Below are 20,890 nucleotides of genomic sequence, written 5' to 3' on the forward strand. Positions count from 1 at the left end.
AATATATACAGGATTGCCTGTTTTTAATACATTTACAGGACTGCCTCTTCTGTAGGTTTTACTAATATAAACTGTTACTGAATTCAGAGTGATTGCCATGCTTTGAGGGTAGTTCCCACCTGTACTAATGCATCACCCAAATTCGAGAAACAAGCATGTCAGAACCACATCTTTTTATTTCTGTGGTTTTGAAAACTGGGGACTGAAATGAGAAATAATTGATTCAAAACCAATATTTGAATGACTGCCTGCAGGTTTTTAAAGCAAGTAACCTGATACCTATGGCAGGCATCGGAAACAATTGACCATATTTGAAATTCAGATCGGAGATGATCTGCAATTGAGGATGTGTACTAATGCATCTTGTGTTATCAACGGAATGTGATTGGTCTGTGGATGAGTGACAATTATTGATAACAGAGACCTTTTGCCTGCTAACAACAATGTAATTGATTGTCAATGGCTGAGCAGCTTGGAGCTGGGAAGAAGTTCCAGAGACAGAGAAACGAAGAAGTGTGCAGATCTTCTCTCAGCCAGAAGCTGCCTGTTCTCTGCAGTCAAAAACTCAGTTAAAACCTGAAGTAAACCAGTTACCTTTCCTGCAACAATTGCTGTGAGCTGTGAATTGATGAATCAAGGAAATTTTCTAAGTGAATCAGTTTCTCTGTATTACTAACAAACCAGTGGAAACACAAGAGAGAGAGAGAGAGAGATCTGAACAACAAGGGCTTGGCCAGCCAAAGAAGGAACATCTCAAACACCACTGTACTGATTTTCCAGTTTTTCAACCTCTGTCAATAATCTATTTTCTCTGTGTTTGTGTGTGTGTGTGAGAGAGAGAGAGAGAGAGAGTGAGAGAGAAAGAGAGAGAGTGAGTGATGGGGAGTTTATTGGGGGATTAGAGTATTAGTTAGTAATGTTATATGACAATCGCTCACATTTGTTTATTTGTATCTATAGTCTAATTGCTTGTAATAAATGTCGTTCATGTACATTTCGGAAATCTGGTCCATGCTTTCTATCAACCCAGGAAAATTGGGATACACTTTAACATTTGGTATGACTCTGGGAACAGCAGAGCTCGATTTATGGCTCGTTACACCAGTGGCTCATAACAGGTACGAAAGTCATAAAGTCTTAGAGATGTACAGCATGGAAACTGACCCTTCAGTCCAACCCGTTCATGCTGACCAGATATCCCAAACCAATCTAGTCCCACCTCTCAGCACCCGGCCCATATCCCTCTAAACCCTCCCTATTCATATACCCATCCAAATGCCTTTTAAATGTTGCAATTGTACTAGCCTCCACCACTTCCTCTGGCAGCTCATTGCATACACATTCTACCCTCTGTGTGAAAAGGTTGCCCCTTAGCTCTCTTTTATATCTTTCCCCTCTCACCCTAAACCTATGCCCTCTAGTTCTGGACTTCCCCCACCCCAGGGAAAAGCCTTTGTCTATTTATCCTATCCATGCCCCTCATAATTTTGTAAATCTCTATAAGGTCGCCCCTCAGTCTCCGAAGCTCTAGGGAAAACAAACCCAGCCTGTTCAGCCTCTCCCTTTCGCTCAAATCCTCCAGCCCTGGCAACATCCTTGTAAATCTTTTCTGAACCTACTCCTGCTTGTCCCTGTACCAATATTACCTCTTCCAGATTTCACTCCTGAAGTGGGATTTCACTCCTGCTTTTCTATGTAACATCTTCAAGATTATAAACAACTATTTCCTCTTCCAGACCAACAGTGGCCTAACCAATGTCCTGTACAGTCGCAACATGACCTCCCAACTCTTGTACCCAATAAAGGAAAGCATACCAAACACCTTCTTCACTCCAAGGTCCAAGAAAATGGAGGAACAGCTTAATCATGAGGATATCAATAGAGGTCTGGAATCTGTATACAAATAGAAGCAAATTATTTTATAACTGTGTCCTCTGGTCCTTTTTTTTATAAGTTTCTCCCTAGTCACTCTGTGCAGACCTCTCATTATTTTGAAGAATTCTATCAAGTCATCACACTTCCTATTCCTTACTAAGGAAAACAGTCTCAACCCCTTCAACCCATCCTCATAATGAAAGTTTCTCATCTCTGGAATTGTTCTTGTAAACCTCTTCTGAATTTTCTCCAATGTACTCACATTGTTCCTAAAGTTTCTGCTCCAACACGCCAATATGAATAATACCGTTTATTTATACTTTTCCTCCATTTTCTTTGTACCAAAGTGCATCACTTCATACTTCTCTGCATTGAACTTCATCTTCCACTTGTCACTAACTTGTCAATGACCTTTTGAAGTTCTGTACTGTTTTTCCAACAGTTCATAATTTTCCCAAGTTTTGTGTCATCAGCAAATCAATCATCCAGCCTTCACTGCTCTCTGGGACGACAATTCCAAAAACTAATGACTTATTGAGAGAAGACATTCCTTCTCATTTTCATCGTACTTTCAATCTATGCCTGTAGTTCTAGGACACCCATCTTTTAGTATCTACCCTGTCAAGCCCCTTTAGAATCCACAGTTTCACTAAGATCACTTCTCATTCTTCTAGACTCCAATGGGTATAGGGCTCAACCTGCTCAACCTCTCTTCATAAAACAACTTCTTCAACCCAACAATCAGTGAACTGCTTCCACTGCAAGTAAATCCCTGCTTAAGTGATGAGACCAAATCTGCATGTTTTCTCAATGCCCTGCACAGTTGCAGCAGGAATTCCTTACTTTTATACTCCATTCGTCTTTCAAAAAGATGAACGTTCCATTTGTGTTCCTAATCACTTGCTGTACCTTTATCTTAACCTGTTATGATTCATATACAAGGGTCACCCAGATCCCTCTGCAGCATGCTATAAGCTTGCTCCAAGTAAAAATATTTTCCTTTTCTGTTTTTCTAGACAAGGTGGAAAATCTCACATTTCTCCACATTATACTCCATATGGCACTTTTTGCCTGTTCACTTAATCTATCTATACCTCTTTGCGGACACTTTGTGTCCTTCTCTCAATTCGCTTTCTAATTTATCTTACCATCACCAGCAAATCTGGCTACATTTTTGGTAGTCACTCCTTCCAAATGCTTGTTATGGTACAGCACTAATCTCTGTGTCACTCCACTGGTTACACTCTGGCAACCTGAAAATGGCTAATTCATCCCAACTCTGATTCCTGCTTGTGAGCCAATTTTCTATTCATTATCTTGTGCAGCAACCTATATGTAGCATCTTCTTGAATGCCTTTTGGAAATCCCAAAACACATATACAGGCAGCCTCGTATCCATTCTAAAAAGCCTCTGATAAAATTTTCAAAAATTGTTTACCACATTCACAACTTCCTTGATATATTAATCATTAATTATATGCCAATTATCATCAGGATCGAATAAGAATGTAGGTATATCTAGTTCAGGATATCAAGACTTTTATTATAGAGGGTTCCATCTACTTAAATCTTCCATAACTTTGAAGTAACCTGGCCCCGCAGTCAGTGTAGACACATTGGGATATTAGACATCTGGAAAATGTAGGTTTTAGCTCTAATCAACAGGTAGCAGGTATCTAGAACTTCTCTTTAATAGTATGGTAAGTGGAATAGCTTACCATGAAAGATGTGGAAATATTCTTCAAACCCACAGGACCACAACATAGCCACACATTACATCTCACAGAATGGTGATTTTGCATGAAATGTACATGTCAAATAAACAAAGAACCTAACCATATGGTGAGTGCTTAGTATGCAATGCATTCTGCAGTGACTAACTCATTTTTTGTCTCCCCCAAGGCCAGTCCAGCATTTACAAGATATGAATCAGGAGCATGAACTAATACATTCCATTTGCCTGGATCACAACATTTCCAACAACACTCAAGAAGCACAACAACATCCAGGACAATGCACTGGCACCCATCCACTACTTTCAGCATTCATTCCCTCTTCCATTGACACAGTGACATGGATCTAAAACATATGCAAGACACACTGCAGTGATTCTATCTATAATGCCTCCCAGATCTGATGTCTTCACCATTCAGAAGGAAAGGGCAGCAGTGAACACTAATAGCCAAAAGTTACCTTCAAGTCACATATCTTGTCAACTTGTAATAATATTGTTATTCCTTCACTGCATAAAAATCTGAAATTTCTAACAGCACTGTGGATCTACCTACATTACATAGGCTTCAGTGGTTCAAGAGGCAGCTCATTGTTACCTTCTCAAGGGTAATTAGGAATGGGAAATACATGTGATCTCCACAACCTGTGAAAGAATAAACCTTATCTTCCTTTGCAGTTTATTCCAAGAATGAGAAGTTGCTGAAACTAAAGAGTTTTCAATAAAATTTAACTTTAATTCAGCTGAAATAAATGTGACACAAATCCTTCTATCAGAAGTGACTGACTTTATTATAATGGAAATCTTTTATCCCGGGCAATGCATTCTACATGCAGAGTTCCTCCCTTTCTGTGAATCTCCAGTGGCCTGAAAGATCAAATAAAAATGTGTATTAAAAATTGTTTGTCTATTGAAAAATATTTTATAAACTTCTATAAAAATGAATTATTCTTTATTTTGGAAGGAAATGCCTTCAAATGTGACTTGACATTGTAAGAGCAAAACCTCCAGCGTGCAGTCAACTATTAGCATAATGAAACTGCTATTAGTTGGCAAAATGCTGATCTCCAGACACTAATGTTAGAAATATAAATTGCTTTCTTCACTTTATCCCAGCAGCAGCAGAGACCTACTTTTCATGGTTCTTGTAAGCTGCTGCCAGATTTTCCAGCTCAGTTTCAGTTTTGTGTTTGACAGAGATCTATGGTGGATAAAAATGTAAATAAGCAGTGTCAGATGTCCAGTGCAATAGCATCTCCAACAAATGATTATTACAGTGCAATAGAATCTTTAAAGAGTGATTAGCATTTGTTCAAGGCCTACTTTCAATCTAGCTGATGATAATGTTGATTTTGTGGTATTATGGTAAAATGAATGATAGCTTATGGAAATTTGTCAGTAGCAATGTCAAATTGAATGCCTATCTGTCCTGTTTTAGATTCATAGAATGTACAGCACAGAAACAGACCCTTGGGTCAAACTCCTTTTAAAAGTTGCAAATGTACCAGCCTCCACCACTTCCTCATTCTATACACGCACCACCCTCTGCGTAAAAAGTTGCCCCTTGGTCTCTTTTATATCTTTCCCCTCTCACCCTAAACCTATGATCAAAGGAAGTCAAAATATCTTCACTGTTTCTGTAGCAAAGAAAGCCATCTATTAGCTGTCTGAAAATGGTGTAGATTTACTGGCCACAGGTCTGTTAGCACTTCAGGCAGCATACACAGGATTGCATTTTTAAATGTGTTTTTATTTCTGGCTTCTATTGTAATATTAATAGAATTGCAAAATTTATCAAGGCCCCACATATGCTGTGCAGTGTAAATCAAGATTGGCATTCCAAACATGCATTTACGAAACAGGAAACGTGCTTTAGAAGCAATTTTAACTTGATGAAAATACTCCCTTAAATTTAGTTGAACTCAGAATTTCTTTTCCTTCTCAACTCCACGTATTAGTAAATTTCACTGGTTTTTCAATTACCCCCATCTCAGATCTTATCAAAAGGGCAACATGTTAAATGAACTCAACCAACTTTGCCTTAGTTTCGGATTTCCACCATTGCCAAACCCAAAACCGAGAATGCAGTTAGAGTATGGGATAAACTAATGAATTGCTATGCGAAATCTGATTTCCAAGCTTGTCACAAAAAAAAAATTCTGTTTCAAAACTCAATGACTGGTAAGTCTGCTTCTGCTTGAGTGGTGTGAGATGTAAATGAAATAATATCCCTTAACTGCCCCTTTCAGTGCTTTAGTTCTGAGAGATAGGAAACAAAGCATAGTGGTTAGGGTTTTGTTGTTGGATTGGAAAAAGGTTAGGTGCAGAACTCCCCGGGGCACAATTTCAAAGTTTGTGGCTGATATAAAAATGCTGTGGAATATGAGAAGGATAATGTAGAACACAAAAGGACATAAAGGTGCTGGTGAAATGAATGGACAGATGGCAGATGAAGTTAAATGAGGAGAAATATGATGTGGTTCATTTTGTTAGATCATGGGGAGACCATATCAAGGGTCTAACTTTAAAGGGTGTGCAGGAGCAGAGGGATAAGTGCTATATATGCATGAACTGTTGATAGTGGCAGTACAGGTTGAGAAAACTGTTAATAAAGGATACAGCATCCAAGCCTCATTAATAGAGGCACAGAGCACAGGAGCAAGGAGGTTTGCTCTTTTTATATAAAATACTAGCATGGCCTCATCTGTAGGATTCAGTTCAGTTCTGGGAATCACACTTTAGGAAGGATGTGAAGATATTGGAGGGGGTGCAGAAAAGATTCATGAGAATGGCTCTTGGGAGGAAGATTTGCAGTTTTGAAGATTGACTGGTCAAGTTAGAACTGTTGTCCTGCAGAAAAGAAGACTTCATAGAGGTTTTCAAAATCATAAGGGGTCTGGTCCTTGTCACTTTACTGTTTGTGGGATCTTGCTCTATATTAATTGACTGTTGCATTTCGCGCATCATGACAGTGACTGCTCTGCAAAATTAATTCATTAGCTGCAAAGCACATTTGAGAGATTTGGTTGTCATTAGAGATGATATATAAATGCTGCAAGCTCTTCTTTCTACAACTCTGTTGGATGATGAGTCCCAATCATAGCTGGCTATGATTCCCAAGAAGTGTCCATTGATGAGTTTGTACCATTGCTTATGAAGCATTTGAAAAAAAAATTGTATAATTGCTATTGACAGTTAACTAGGAAACATATATTGGCCTTTTCCTCAAATATTTCTATGGGCCTTGAAGGCCACTGTGAAGCTGATATGAACTTAGGTGCCATCTACTGGCCAATCTAGGAGACAGTGAGGATTGCAGATACTGGAGATCAGAGTTGAGAGTATGGTGCTGGAAATACACAGTAGGTAAGCAGTATGCTGCCTGACCTGCTGTGCTTTTCCAGCACCCCACACTCTCAGCCATGGCCAATCTCTTTAATAGTATGGTGAGTGGAATAGTTTACCATGAAAGATGTGGAAACATTCTTCAAACCCACAGGACCACAACATAGCCACAACTGTGATATGACAATTATGTTCTGAATTTATTTACTTCTGCTTATTGATTAGATTACTTTAGATTACTTACAGTGTGGAAACAGGCCCTTCGGCCCAACAAGTCCACACCGACCCTCCAAAGAGCAACCCACCCAGACTCATTCCCCTACATTTACCCCTTCACCTAACACTACGGGCAATTTAGCATGGCCAATTCACTTAACCTGCACATTTTTAGACTGTGGGAGGAAACCGGAGCACCGAAAGGAAACCCACGCAGACACGGGTAGAATGTGCAAACTCCACACAGACAGTTGCCCGAGGTGGGAATTGAACCCGGGTCTCTGGCGCTGTGAGGCAGCAGTGCTAACCACTGTGCCACCATGCTTCCCATTATTATGTTTTATGCTTATTATGTTTTAAAAGGAGTGCTTTGTTTTTTTTACCAGATCACTACCCCATTTTAAACACAATATAATATTATTAATATTCTCAGCTTTTCCAGACTAGAATTAGAAATTATGTCTCCTCGCTTTCACCTCTGAAGACTCTGCCTCCTTGCTGGGATTTGGTGTCATTTGCAACAGTTCCCTCCTGCTCGTGTGCATAAGCTTTAATGGGCATCTATAAGCTATTTGACCACAGATAGGGTCACAGTGAGCATGACCCTATCCTTCCCTGATGTTCAAATGCACATCTCCAGCAGAGTTCACTCGATAGTAATTAAGAGCAGGAACCTTGACTACCTTCCCTAACATTTGGGTCAAATACAGCTGCCCTAAAGTTTTCACTGAGATCAGTAAAATCAATAGGGAACAGGTAATTTATCTCTAATTTTGTTTTATTTCTAGCTTACTCCCCTTCTCTCATGACAGCAGTGAGCCATGCTCTATACACCAAACATCCAAGTGATATGACCAGCAGACGTCACTCTGCTCCCATACAAATTGAAAAAGCAGCCTCCTCCAGCAATATTCTGCTTACCGAATTTGCAAAAATGCAACAGATCATAAGGGCTGCTAAGTAAGTGTGAGCATTGCATTTAGAATACTATGTCATTTAAATCAAGAGCAAGCTGACATACAGTGCAGAATGTTTCCAGCTTCAGGATGGTAAACCTGAGGGTGGGGGAAAAAAATAGAGATTTGCATTGTGATGGCTCCCTGATGCATTCCCACATGTGCAAAAAATATAACAATCAGAGAATTTTACATATTGTTTTGACAAAAATGTCGAACATTTAATGTTTCTAATGTTATATATGATCTTGTTACTTGGTTGGTACTGCTTCTAGTTTGATCCTGTTCTGAAGTCACCAGTGAGGGGATTCTCAACTCTTTCTTCAGCATCTTGCATTTTCCTGGAATTAGAACACAAGTTCCTGTCAATTGTCAATATTATTGATCTGGTCAAACAAGCTGCACACATCATAGTGATATTTTGTAAAATGTAGGCGTGGCTTACAATAGGGTTTTTGGCAAAATGTTCAACCTTTAGGAATGTTTTGACGTAGGTACACTGCGCTAATGATGTAGGGTTGTCAAAGTCTATCCCGCCAGCCTTCAACCCACAACAGGGAGTAAATGCCTCAAATACAGAAGTTGAGGAAAAACTACAAAATGTTTGGTAACATAGAAACACAGAAATTCATAGCAGGAATTCAGCTCTTGGAGCTTGCTCTGCCACTTAACATGATCAGGGTTGATCTTCTATCTCAACTCCATACACCTGCTCTCTCTTTGCTCCTTTACCAACTTTATCTTGTGGAAATCTTTTTTTTTCTTAAATATATTCAGTGACTTTATCTCCACAATTTTCTATAGTAGTGAATTCTACAATATGTAAGATTCTCTGATTGTTATATTTTTTGCACATCTGGGAATGCATCAGGGAGCCATCACAATGCAAATTTCTATTTTGTCCCCCACCCTCAGGCTTACCATGCACTGAGTGAAGAAATGTCTTATCTCAATTTAAAAGGGCCTAATTCGTATCTATGATCTTGTTGGTTTGGTGCACTTTGCTGACCGTAACAATAATTTTCTCTGCATGAACTTGACATTTGCCTGCCACTATGGCTTCCTGCTGGTGTCCATCTTCCAACAAGGCATCAATTGCACATTCCTTTCCCTTGCCCAGAAAATCTTTCCTGAAGGCTTTATTCAGTGTAGAGGCAATTACCAACTCAGTTAGTCTGTCTGTGAGTTCCTCGTTCGAGAAATCATACTTATTTCTTTTGCTGTAAATTCTTTGTGACAAAGTCATCAGTAGACCCTTGGGTTTCTGCCTGTATGATATGAGTAGCAACCTGGGAGAAACTGAGGACTGCAGATGCTAGAGAGTCAGAGTCAAAAAATGTGGTGCTGGAAAAAGGTCAGGCAGCATCCAAAGAGCAGGAGAGTCAACGTTTCGGGCATAAGCCCTTCATCAGGAATCTGTTAATCTGGAAGTGATTCATAACTTGAGCTGGTCCTCAAGTACTTGCCAGATCTCATCTGGATCTTTTTTATTGTCCCTGGAAAGATGAATGTATTTACTCTGTGAAGCTTCTCTTTGCTGATAATGAGTAAGATTTTCAAAGATTTCCTCTTGGGATCATTTATTGTCTAATCTGTAAAATAAAGCTGAAGTACTCTCAGCAATCTTCAGCCAGAAGTACCAAGTGGATGATCCATTTGGTCCCAGCACTACAGATACCAGTCTTCTGCCAATTCGATTCACTTCATGTGATATCAAGAAACAGTTGGAGACATTGGATATCACAAAGATGAAGGGCCCTGCATTCCGGCAATAGTATTGAAGACTTGTTCCCCAGAATTTGCTTCTCCCTAGCCAAGTTATTCTAGTTCAGTTATAACACTAACATCAACCTGATAAAGTGGAAAAATGCCCAGGTATGTCCTCTAAATAAAAAGCAGGACAAATCCAACCCAGTCTATTACTCTTGATCATCAGTAAGTGATGGAAGGTGTCATCAACAATGCTCTCAAGCAGCACCTACTCAGCAGTAACCTGCTCAATGATGCCCGTTTTGCATTCTATCAGGGTCACTCAGCTCCTGAGCTCATTACAGCCTTGCTTCAAACATGGACAGAAGAGCTGAAGTCCAGAGGTGTGGTGAGAGTGACAGCCCTTGACATAAAGGCCACATTTCACTGTGTGGCATCAAGGACCCCTGGCAAAACTAGAATCAATGGGAATCAGGAGGCAAATATTCCACTAGTTGGAGTCATACGTGGCACATAGTAAGGTGGTTATGGTTATTGGAGGTCAGTCTTCTTTGCTCCAGAACATCTCTGCAAGAGTTCCTCAGGGTAGTGTCATAGTCCCAAACATCATAGTTGTTTTATCAATGACCATCTCTCCAATATAAAGTCAAAACTGGGGATGTACACCAATGATTGCACAATGTTCAGCACCATTCATGACTCCTCAGAGCATGTCCATGTTCAAATGCAACAAGATCTGACAATATCTAGGCTTGGGCTGACAAGTGGAAGTAACATTAGCACCACACAAATGCCAGGTAATTACCACCAAAAACAAGGGACAATCTAACCACAGTCCCTTGACATTTAATAGTGTTACCATCACTTAATCCCCCAAAATCAACATCCTGGGGGTTACCATTGACTAAAAACTAAACTGGACTTGCCATATTAAACACAATGACTACAAGTGCAGGTCACAGTCTAGGAATACTTTGGCGAGTATCTTACTTCCTGTCCACTACCTACAAGGCACAAGACAGGAGTGTAAGGGAATTGTCCCCACTTGCCTGGATCAGCATAACTTCAACAACACTCGAGAAGCTTGACACCATCCAGGACAAAGCAAGCCACTTAACTGACACCACATCCACAAGCATTCAGCCTCTCCACCACCAATGCTGAGTAGCAGCAGTGTGTACTATCTACAAGGTGTACTGCAGAAATTCACCATAGAACCTTACATATCACCTTTCAAATGCAACCACTAGAAGGGCCAGGACAGCAGATACATGGGAACACCACCATTTCCAGGTTCCCTTCCAAGCCACTCACCATACTGACTCGGAAATATATTGTCACTCCTGCACTGTCGGTGGGTCAAAATCCCAGAATTCTCTAAGGGCGTTGTGGCTCAATCTGCAGCATGGGGACTGCAGCAGTTCAAGAAGACAGCTCACCAACACCTTCTCAACAGCAGCTAGGGATGGGTAATACATGCGACACCAACATCCCACTGGTGAATGAAAAAAGCTGCACATGATGCTTACATTGTTGCAATTCAGTGAAGCTATCATTTGCTGTCCAATCAATATTTAAATATTTGCCTTCCATTTCTTATTGAAGGTCTTCCTTTTATTTCTTGAAATAAAGTCCATTGCTTGTTTGTTCCTTTCGATTACTAGTTTTGCTGTTCTGTCTTTTTATTTTCCTACTTTTGCTTGTACATTAGTTTTCACTTCATAGCCCCTTAAGGAGGGCTGATGCTTTGGGGGATGTGCCTTAAAAAACTAATGACCTGTAGCAACAGGTTTCAAATACTTGAGTAGGCAGATCTCTTTATCACTGGCATATGCAGAGGGTGGTGCATGGATGGAATGAGCTGCCAGAGGAAGTGGTAGAAGCTGGTACAATTACAACATTTGAAAGGCAGCTAGACGGGAATATAAATAGGAAGAGGTTGGAGGGATATGGGCCAAGTGCTGGCAAATGGGACTGGATTAGGTTTGGATATCTGGTCGGCATGGGCGAGTTGGACTGAAGGTCTGTTTCCGTGCTGCACATCTCTATGTATCTATATAATTGGTATAGCTCATCACATGAAGATTTTCTCTATTTCAAGCACTAATAAAATAAATGAGAGAGAAAGAGAAAAACACAAAATGAGAGACAGACATTTTTTTCTCTTGTTTGAGTTGAATTTTAACAGAACAGTTGCACCTTAAAATCAAACATACAGAATTGATGGCAGAACAAGACTAGTTGGTTCACCAAGTCTAATGATGACAGTAGGGTAAATACTTTCTAATTCATGGTCTGCTAAGCAACAGCTAAATTCAGTTGAGTGAAATATGCAGGAAAGGAGTGTGGAAAGGAAAGGGAAGATTAAGGATTTTCTGTCTCCTGTAGAATCTTCTGTAGAGTTTTGCTCTCTGTTGAGTCCATGACTAAGGATCAGATTGTGGAGTATTTGGAAGTGCATAGTAAAGTAGGGCTGGCTTTGTCAAAGCGAGGTCATTCCTGTCAAATCTATTTGAATTCTTTGAGGAGGTAATGTGCAAGTTAGGCAAAGAAGAACCAGGGAACATGATCTATTTAGATTTCCAGAAGGCCTTTAACAAGGAGCTGAACAGGAGAGTGGTTAATAAGAGTTTGGTGTTACGGACAAGGAACGTGTTAGGGATAATGGATAGAGGATTGGCTGTTTGGCAGAAAGCAGAGTGTGGGGATAAAGGGGTCTTTTTCAGGATGGCAGCTGGTGACTAGTGGAGTTCTGTAGGGCAACATGTTTAACTAGAACTATTAATGTTACACATTAACAATCTGGATGACAGAATTGAAGACATTGTTGCTAAGTTAACAGCAGATTAAGGACTGCTGGTGGTGTTGTAGAAATGGGGAGGCTGCAGAAGGACTTGGACAGGCTAGGAGGATGGGTAAAGAAGTGGCAGAAGAAGAACAATGTGGGAAAGAATGAGGTTATGCACTCGGTAGGAAAAATAGAGGTATTGACTATTTTTAAATGGGGATAGGCTTTGGAAATCTAAAGGACAAAGGGACTTCAGAGTCCTAGTTCAGAATTCTCTTAGGGTTAACAGTCAGGGTCAGTTGTCAGTTAGGAAGACAAATACAACATTAGCATACATTTCAAGACTGTACGAATACAATAACCGAGATGTACTGATGAGGCTTTATAACACTGTGGCCAGAATGCATTTGTGATTGTTTTGTGCAGTTATGGGCTTCACATCTGAGGAAAGATATAATGGCATTGGAGGGATCAAGAGGACATCTACAAGAATGACCTCAGGATGAAGGGCTTGTTCTATGAGAAGCAATTGAAAATTCTGGGATGTATTTGTTCGAGTTTAGAAGAATACGGGGGGCATCTCGCTGAAACTTACAGAGTACAGAGGGTGGTTAATCTGTGGAACTCATTGCTGCAGAGGTCTGGATAATGTGGACATGGACAAGACGTTTCCAATCGTAGGAGAGACTAGGACCTGAGGACATTGCCTCAGATGAAGAGACAAAGGTTCAGAACTGAGATGAGGAGGAATTTCTTCATCCTGTGGAACTCATTGCTTCAGAAGACTGTGGAAGCCAAGTAATTGAGTGTATTTAAGACAAAGATGGATAGGTTCTTGATTGGTAAGGGGATCAAGGGTTACAGGGAGAAAGCAGGAGAATGGGTTTGAGAAACTTATCAGCGATTGCTGGAAAAGCACAGCAGGTCTGACAGCATCTGTGGGTAGAAATAAGAATTAGTGTTTTGGGTCAAGTGACTTTGCACAGAAGCTGTCAGACCTGCTGAGCTTTTCCAGCAATTTCTCTTTTTACTTCTGATTTACAGCAAGTGCAGTTTAGTTCAGTTTTTACACAGTATGAACTATGTGACTTTCTCTGTCCTGCTGAGTTTGGCTGAAAGATCATATGAGCAGGTGGCAATGACCTGATGAGCCATGACCTTACCGAATGGTGATGCAGGATAGATGGGCTGAGTGGCCCTCTCATGTTCCTAATTCATAAATATATATTTCTTCTATTCAATGACATTCAGTGAGATCCCAACCTTGAGCTTGTAATCTCAAGTCATTAGAAGATACAGAGTATCACAATGCAAAGTGGCAAAGAAAAAATCCAAACTTTAAAATAGCTCTTCACAGCAAATAATAATTTCATGCAGAACCCTTTATGTTAGGGGGTGATGCATGTAAGTAAGGGCATGTTAGATAGAAAGATATCCAACATACAATGGGAATGGTAAGTACAGTTAGATTATACAGTGTTACAAAAAAAATATCAGAATATTCTCAACTCTGAAAGTGCAGCAGTCTCTAATTTCATTCTGGTCTGCATTCATTGCAAGTGCCACTTCCTGGAGTACTGTGGACAGATTAGTGAAAGTCTCCTGAAACATTTTCCAGAGCATTAATATTTACTTTCTGAATTCCAGAACAACTCAGAGGATAAGTAAAATAAGGTGAGTGTTAGAAGAGAAAGAGAGATGGAACCAGAAGAGGACAGCCAGCAAAACCACGATGGCAGAGGCAGTAATCGGGTGCTCATATTCTGTCTTGTACTGTATAACATTATAGGAAAGTAATTAGTCATAATTGAAACATCTTTTATCTTTCACACTTCCTGTCAACTTTCTCCATAATGAATTCCTGTGTATACATTTATCATGAAAGCTACCTGTCACACTTTAGTTACACTCCTTTACCAGTAGTGGCACTCAAGTTTAAATACTTGAGCTCCTCAGCCTGTACTGCAGTGAAATTTTTATGCTTCAACTCTACTTCTCTGACTTCTGAAATGAAATATGTTTTTACACTTTTCCAAAAAATGATCACATATAACCAAATAATTATGTGAGAATAAGAAGAGTATATTAGCATGTTTGCTCTGGTGATTTTGCTAAATTTGGTACCATGAACATTGAGACTGGGATTGCACTGAGAATACACATGAGAAAATAGCTTTATAGAATAACGAAATGCATGACAACTCTATCACACTGGGCTCAGACTGATGGATTAGCTGTCTTTCCTGACTGTCTACACAATGCAACAGCAGTTATTCAAGAGACAACTGATACCTTTATACCTTTATCACACTGACATTATGACATAACTCTCCGAATGTACACTTTAGATAGATTTGATTTGTTAGTCACATGTACTGAGGTACAGTGAAAAGTAGTTGTCTTCTGTGCTTCACAGGCAGATCGTATTATACAAGTGCATCGGGGTAACAGGTCAGAGTGCAGGATACAGTGTTAAAGTGCCAAGAAGGTTCAGAGAGAGAATGACATTAACATTTAAGAGCTCCATACAAATGTCTGACAATGGCAGGGAAGAAGCTTTTGTTGAATCTGTTCAGACATGTATTCAAACTTTTATATCTTCTTCCCAACGGAAGAGGGTGGAAGAGAGAAGAACCAGGGTGGGAGGGACATTGATTATCTTGGTAGGTTACCGAATGCAGCAAGAATGAAATCGATGGATGGGAAGCTGGTTTGTGTGATGGGCTGGGCTGTATTCACAACTCTCTGTAGCTTAGTTTGTCTTGGGAAGAGCAGTTGCCATGCCACACTATGATGCATCCAGATAGGATGATTTCAATCGATGATTATCACTCCCAGGAACTTGATGCTGTAAACCATCTCCACCTCAGCACTATTGATACACGCCCTCCACTCCACTTTCTGAAGTCAATGACCAGCTCCTTCATTTTGCTAACATTGATGGAGAGATTGTTGTCTTTACACCATGCTGCTTTGCACTTTATCTCCTTCCTGTACTACATTTCGTTGTTGTTTGAGATCTGACTTACAATGGTGGTGTCATCAACAAACTTGTAAATGGAATTGGTGTGGAATTTGACCACACAATTGTGTGTATAAGGAGTATAATAGGGGCTGAGTATGCAGCCTTGAGGAGTACCGGTATTGAGGACTAACATGGAGGCGGTGTTGTCACCTATCCTGACTGATTGTGGTCTCTTGGTCAGGAAGTCGAGAATCCAGTTATAGAAAGGGGACCAGAGAGCTAGGTCCCAGAATTTGGAGATGAGTTTGTTTCAAATTATGGTGTTAAATGTGAAACTGTAGCCAATAAGGAGAAGTCTGATAAAGGTATCCTTGTTTTCCAGGGATGAGTGTAGGGCCAGGGAGATGGTGTATGCCATGGACCTGTTACATTGGAAGATGAATTGCAAAGGGTGAAGGCAATCTGGGAAGCTGGAGTTGATGTGAACTATGACCAAGCTCTCAAAACACTTTATAATTATGGAAGCCAGAGGTACCGGACAGTAGTAATTGAGGCATGCTGTGATTTTTCCTTGGCACTGAGATGATGGTGCTCTTCTTGAAGTAGGTGGGGATTTCAGATCATAGTAAGGAGAGGTTGAAGATGTCAGCAAATACTCCCACGCAAGATCAGAGTGCACAGCCGGGGACTCCATCTGGACTAGTCACTTTTTGTAGGATCACCCATAAGAAGGCTACAGCAGTGACCAAGGTGTAGGTACATCCGAGGCTGTTGAGATAGGTGACATTGTTTCACTGCCTTTATGTTCAAAGTGAGCATACAATGCATTAAGCTCAATGGGCAGGGATGTACTGTTGCCTGCAATTTTGTTTGACTTCACTTTGTAGCCTATGTCATGTAAGCCTTGCCACAAATGACAGGTGTCCATGTGGTTAATTGTAATCTCAAGCTTAGTTTGGTGTTGCTTTTTGGCATCTCTGATGGCCTTGTGAAGGTTGTGCCTGGATTTCCTGCACAAGTCGAGGTCCCCTGACCTGAACACTTCTGACCTGGACTTCAGTAGGGAGTGGATCTCCCAGTTCAGTCACAGTTTCTGATTGGCGAATGTTCAGATTAACTTCTTCAGCACACAGTCATCTACACACTTACTACTAAAGTCTGTAACACTAGTGGAATACTCGTTTAGGTTGGCTGCTAAGTCCTTGAGTAAGGACCAATCCACCGATTCTAAGCAGTCCCATAGAAGTCCTTCTGTTTCCTCACACCAATGCTGCACCACTTTCAGTACTGGGTCCTCATGCTTCAATTTCTGCTTATGCGATACATGCAATATCGCGATATGTATGACATTAAAATAATGAATAAATGTGTACCGTCTCCACCCTCCCCCACCCCCCACCCCCCACTAACAACCCTCCTCATGTTTAATATCTTGGAAATTGATTAGTGTTATTGTAAATTCATTACAATAAGGATTATGCTGTAGTTCCATGAAGTACATTTCAGTTAACCTAATCATGCTGAATCCTATGCCATATGTTGGTTTATTAGACAAACATTAAGGAGACATCATGCAATGTAAATTTAATACTGCACTTTGGCTAATATATTCTACTGTTTTCATTATAATTGGTTAATACGGCTGACACAGAATCTTTCCTGCAGTAGAGTGATAAAACATCAGTTGTTTATCATTGAAGCATAGAATGATTTCTCAGCACAATGATGACTTTAGTCTCTATTGTTCTGAGTTTTCAGATAGCAGATTGACATTTAATTTATCTCCAGCTTGGAATCTAACCAGAAAAAAAAGTTGTTCAAATTGTGTGGGCTGATATGTTGAATAATTGCAGCCCAGTGTTCAATTATGGACTTCTGTACATATGGAATACACTTTTCTTTCTATTGAAGGTAATGATTCACTATAATCAAGAAATGAGCACATTTTTCAGACTTCAGAACATTAGTCCTGGTTTGAACTGACCTCAGTCGGGGGTTACAATGTGAGTTGGTATTGCAGGTTAACAGGGTTCACTTACTCCCTTCAATCCTGCTTCCTTCCTGACATGTTCCAATATTGTCTGTTCTTTCAAACAAATGAGTAGGATGCTGCAAGAAGGAAGCTGACTCTCATTTGAAATATGTAGATCCATTATCAGAACCCAGTTGTAGTGGAGTGGGTGGAGTTGTATCAGTTAAGGCAAAGACTTCCAGCATTTGGTTCATGCCTACCTGGAAACGTAAATTTTTCATTTATTTTTTCAGCTTCTTTATGAAGGGTCCAGGAGTACTCCTCTGGAATGCACAAGGAAGCCTTAGGCCTCCCTTTAACTTGGCTCACCTCTCCCACCAACCATGGCAAGACATCCAGCCATTGCCCGTCCTCAGATTGTGCCATGTTCCTGAAGTAACTGCTTTGGGACCAGTCCTACAAGTCCTCTGTTGTGGCCTCCTGCCAATTGTGTGTGCTCCCACCAGTTAGATAGGCTGTTCTACTATTATTCCAAGTGTTGCAACTGAACATTCGTAAATGGAGCTCGGCCATAGTGGCATCAGATTACATGAAATAGGCACCTGGGTCTATAGGGCATCAAATAAGATGTCCTGTCTTGCCAACATTTAATGTTCAATAAAGCCTATTGCCAATCAATCACAAGAATTTAGATCTCACATTAATACCTGAAAGTGGTGACCTGACCCATGCAACTGGAGGAGAGAGCCTGAAGTGAAGTTCAGTGAAGGTAAACCACAAGGCTCGCTCAGTGGTCTAAACCCAGCAATGGGAAATATATCCAAAGTAAAGTTCAGTGATAAGATTTGATTACAATGAACTTGATTACACATGTAGGCACTGAACTGCAGAATAGGAAGGCCCACCCGCAGATAGTGATGTATAAGAGAAGGCCCACAGCAGCACCCACAATTAGCAACATGAAAGAACCAATCAACCAAGTAAGTATGACAGAAATAAAAAGTATTTATAGGGATAGGAGGAAATGAGCACTTCGAAGAAACATTGATGGCAAGCACTCAAACACATAAGGTGGGGTTCAAATCTTGGGGGACCTACACCCATAGAAACACGATTTCATATCGAGTTGTGGATGTCCCGTGAGACACCTGGGGGAGGCTGCAGTGGCATCACAGAAAATTAAACACAGATCACAGCAATCCACAGGAGTTCTTGCAGTAAGCACCGTAAAATAGCAGAATGAACTTCCTCTGCAGATCAACAATTTGATTTCCTTGTCAAAAGTGTCTTGCAAGATGAAATTGGTATGCAGAGACTAAAGTAACCAGCAGAGAATTTAGTTGTAAATTAGATATTGAAGCATTTGTATTGATCCTTTTGAATGCTAGCTATGGTTGAGGCCAGGAAACCTTAGATTTGGAGCTTGAGAAGTACAAGAATCAGAGTTTCTGGGTAATCCAAGATGGAGGATGGGAACAATTTCTGGCTGTAACAGCTGCTCCTTTATTTAGGTATTTTAGGTGCTGGAGGCGATTTTCTTGAATTGTAGGAGCAGCAATCACTGTTTATATGCTGTTGCATTGTTTTGGAACTTTGGGGAAAAAAAGTCAAAACAACAGCAGTTTTAAAAGGGAGAAGAACAAACAAAGGAAGCACTTGGTGAGATCAGTGCAGGAGAGAGAGAGAGAAAGAAACTGACACAGCAGTGAGCCTGTACAGTTACTGCCTTTGCTGTTTGAATTCTTGTATCGCTGGACATCGGAGTGCATCTGGGAAAATTAACAAACATTGAAATTCACAACTGATCTTGGAGGAACTGTTTGAGTGAAGTCACAGCACAGAAGCAGGTAAGTATATTGTTTTTAAGTGTGACCTATAGAAAGTCTGCAGTAGTGAGTAGAGTGGGTTCTTTCTTGATTATATTTTTTTGAGATATGTCTCTTGATTAAACTTAAAATATAAGCCATAACTATTAATTTAACCTGGGGCAGTGTTTGTAGAGGAATAAGATGGTGTTATTTTCTGGGTCTGTAGATTGTGAAGGAGCAAAAATGGCCTTTAGTAGAGTGATATGCGCTTTTTGTCAGATGTGGGAGTTTAAAGAGAGTTTAAGAGTTACTGTGGATTATATCTGCAATAAATGTTGTTGGTTGCAAATCTTATCATCTTGAATGGATCAGTTGGAGATACAGTTAGAAGCAATGAGGAATTTGCAACAGCAATAGTATATGATGGATGGCAGTTATAGGAAGGGGAGAAAGTCTCAGATACAGTCACATAGATGGGGCAACTCCAGGAGAGGTAAGAGACGTAGGCAGCTAGTGCAGGAGCCTTCTGTGGCCAAACCCATTTCAAACAAGTATGCTGTTTTGGAAAACGTAGGGGGTGATGGATTCTCAGGGGAATGTAGCATGAATAGCCAAGTTTCTGGTACTGAGACTGGCTCTAATGCAATGAGGGATACGTCGGGTTCCAAGAGATTAATTGTATTAGGGGACTCTCCAGTCCGAGGTACAGACAGACTTTTCTGTGGCCAGCAGCGAAGAATCAGAATGGTGTGTTGCTTTCCTGGTGCCAGGATCAAGGATGTCCAAGACAGGGTGCAGAATATTCTCAAGGGGGAGAGGGGCTAGCAAGAGGTCATTGTCCACACTAGAATCAATGACATAGGAAGGGGAAAGGTTGACATTCTGAAGGGAGATTACAGAGAGTTAGGCAGGAATTTAAAAAGGAGGTCATTGAGAGTAGTAATATTTGGATTAATCGCGGTGCTACAAGCTAGTGAGGGCAGGAATAGGAGAATAAAGCAGATGAATACATGGCTGAGGAGTTGGTGTATGGGAGAAGGGTTCATATTTTTGGACCATTGGAATCTCTTTTGGGGTAGAAGTGACCTGTACAAGAAGGACGGATTGCACCTATATTGGAAGGGGACTAATATACTGGCAGGGAAATTTGCTAGAACTGCTTGGGAGGATTTAAAATAGTAAGGTGGAAGGGTAGGACCCAGGGAGATAGTGAGGAAAGAGATCGATCAGAGACAGATACAGCTGAGAACAGACGTGAGTAAAACAGTCAAGGTAGGCAAGAAAGATGGTTTGCACCTAAATTGGAAGGGGACTAATATACTGGCAGGGAGATTTTCTAGAGCTGTTCGGGAGGACTTAAACTAGTAAGGTGGGAGGGGGGGTAGTGGGGGCGAGGGAGATAGTGAGGAAAGAGATCAATCTGAGACTGGTACAGTTGAGAACAGAAGCGAGTCAAACAGTCAGGGCAGGCAAGGATAAGGCAATAAATTAAACTGCATTTATTTCAATGCAAGGGGCCTAAC

General features: G+C 40.6%; 1 protein-coding gene across 1 annotated transcript in view; it reads right to left on the reverse strand.

Annotated features, from left to right (window-relative positions):
- Positions 1–4,386: 4,386 nt before the first annotated feature.
- Positions 4,387–20,890, reverse strand: part of LOC122556908 (cyclin-dependent kinase-like 2) — a 102,836-nt gene continuing 86,332 nt past the window's right edge. The window contains exons 11-13 of the mRNA XM_043704160.1: positions 8,380–8,465; positions 4,741–4,808; positions 4,387–4,474 (exon numbers count right to left, since the gene is read on the reverse strand). Coding sequence (XP_043560095.1) covers positions 4,399–4,474; positions 4,741–4,808; positions 8,380–8,465 — 230 coding nt within the window. The 3' untranslated portion in view covers positions 4,387–4,398. The remainder of the gene's footprint in view (positions 4,475–4,740; positions 4,809–8,379; positions 8,466–20,890) is intronic.

Source organism: Chiloscyllium plagiosum, chromosome 14 (genome assembly GCF_004010195.1).
Source record: "Chiloscyllium plagiosum isolate BGI_BamShark_2017 chromosome 14, ASM401019v2, whole genome shotgun sequence".
Lineage (NCBI taxonomy): Eukaryota > Metazoa > Chordata > Chondrichthyes > Orectolobiformes > Hemiscylliidae > Chiloscyllium > Chiloscyllium plagiosum.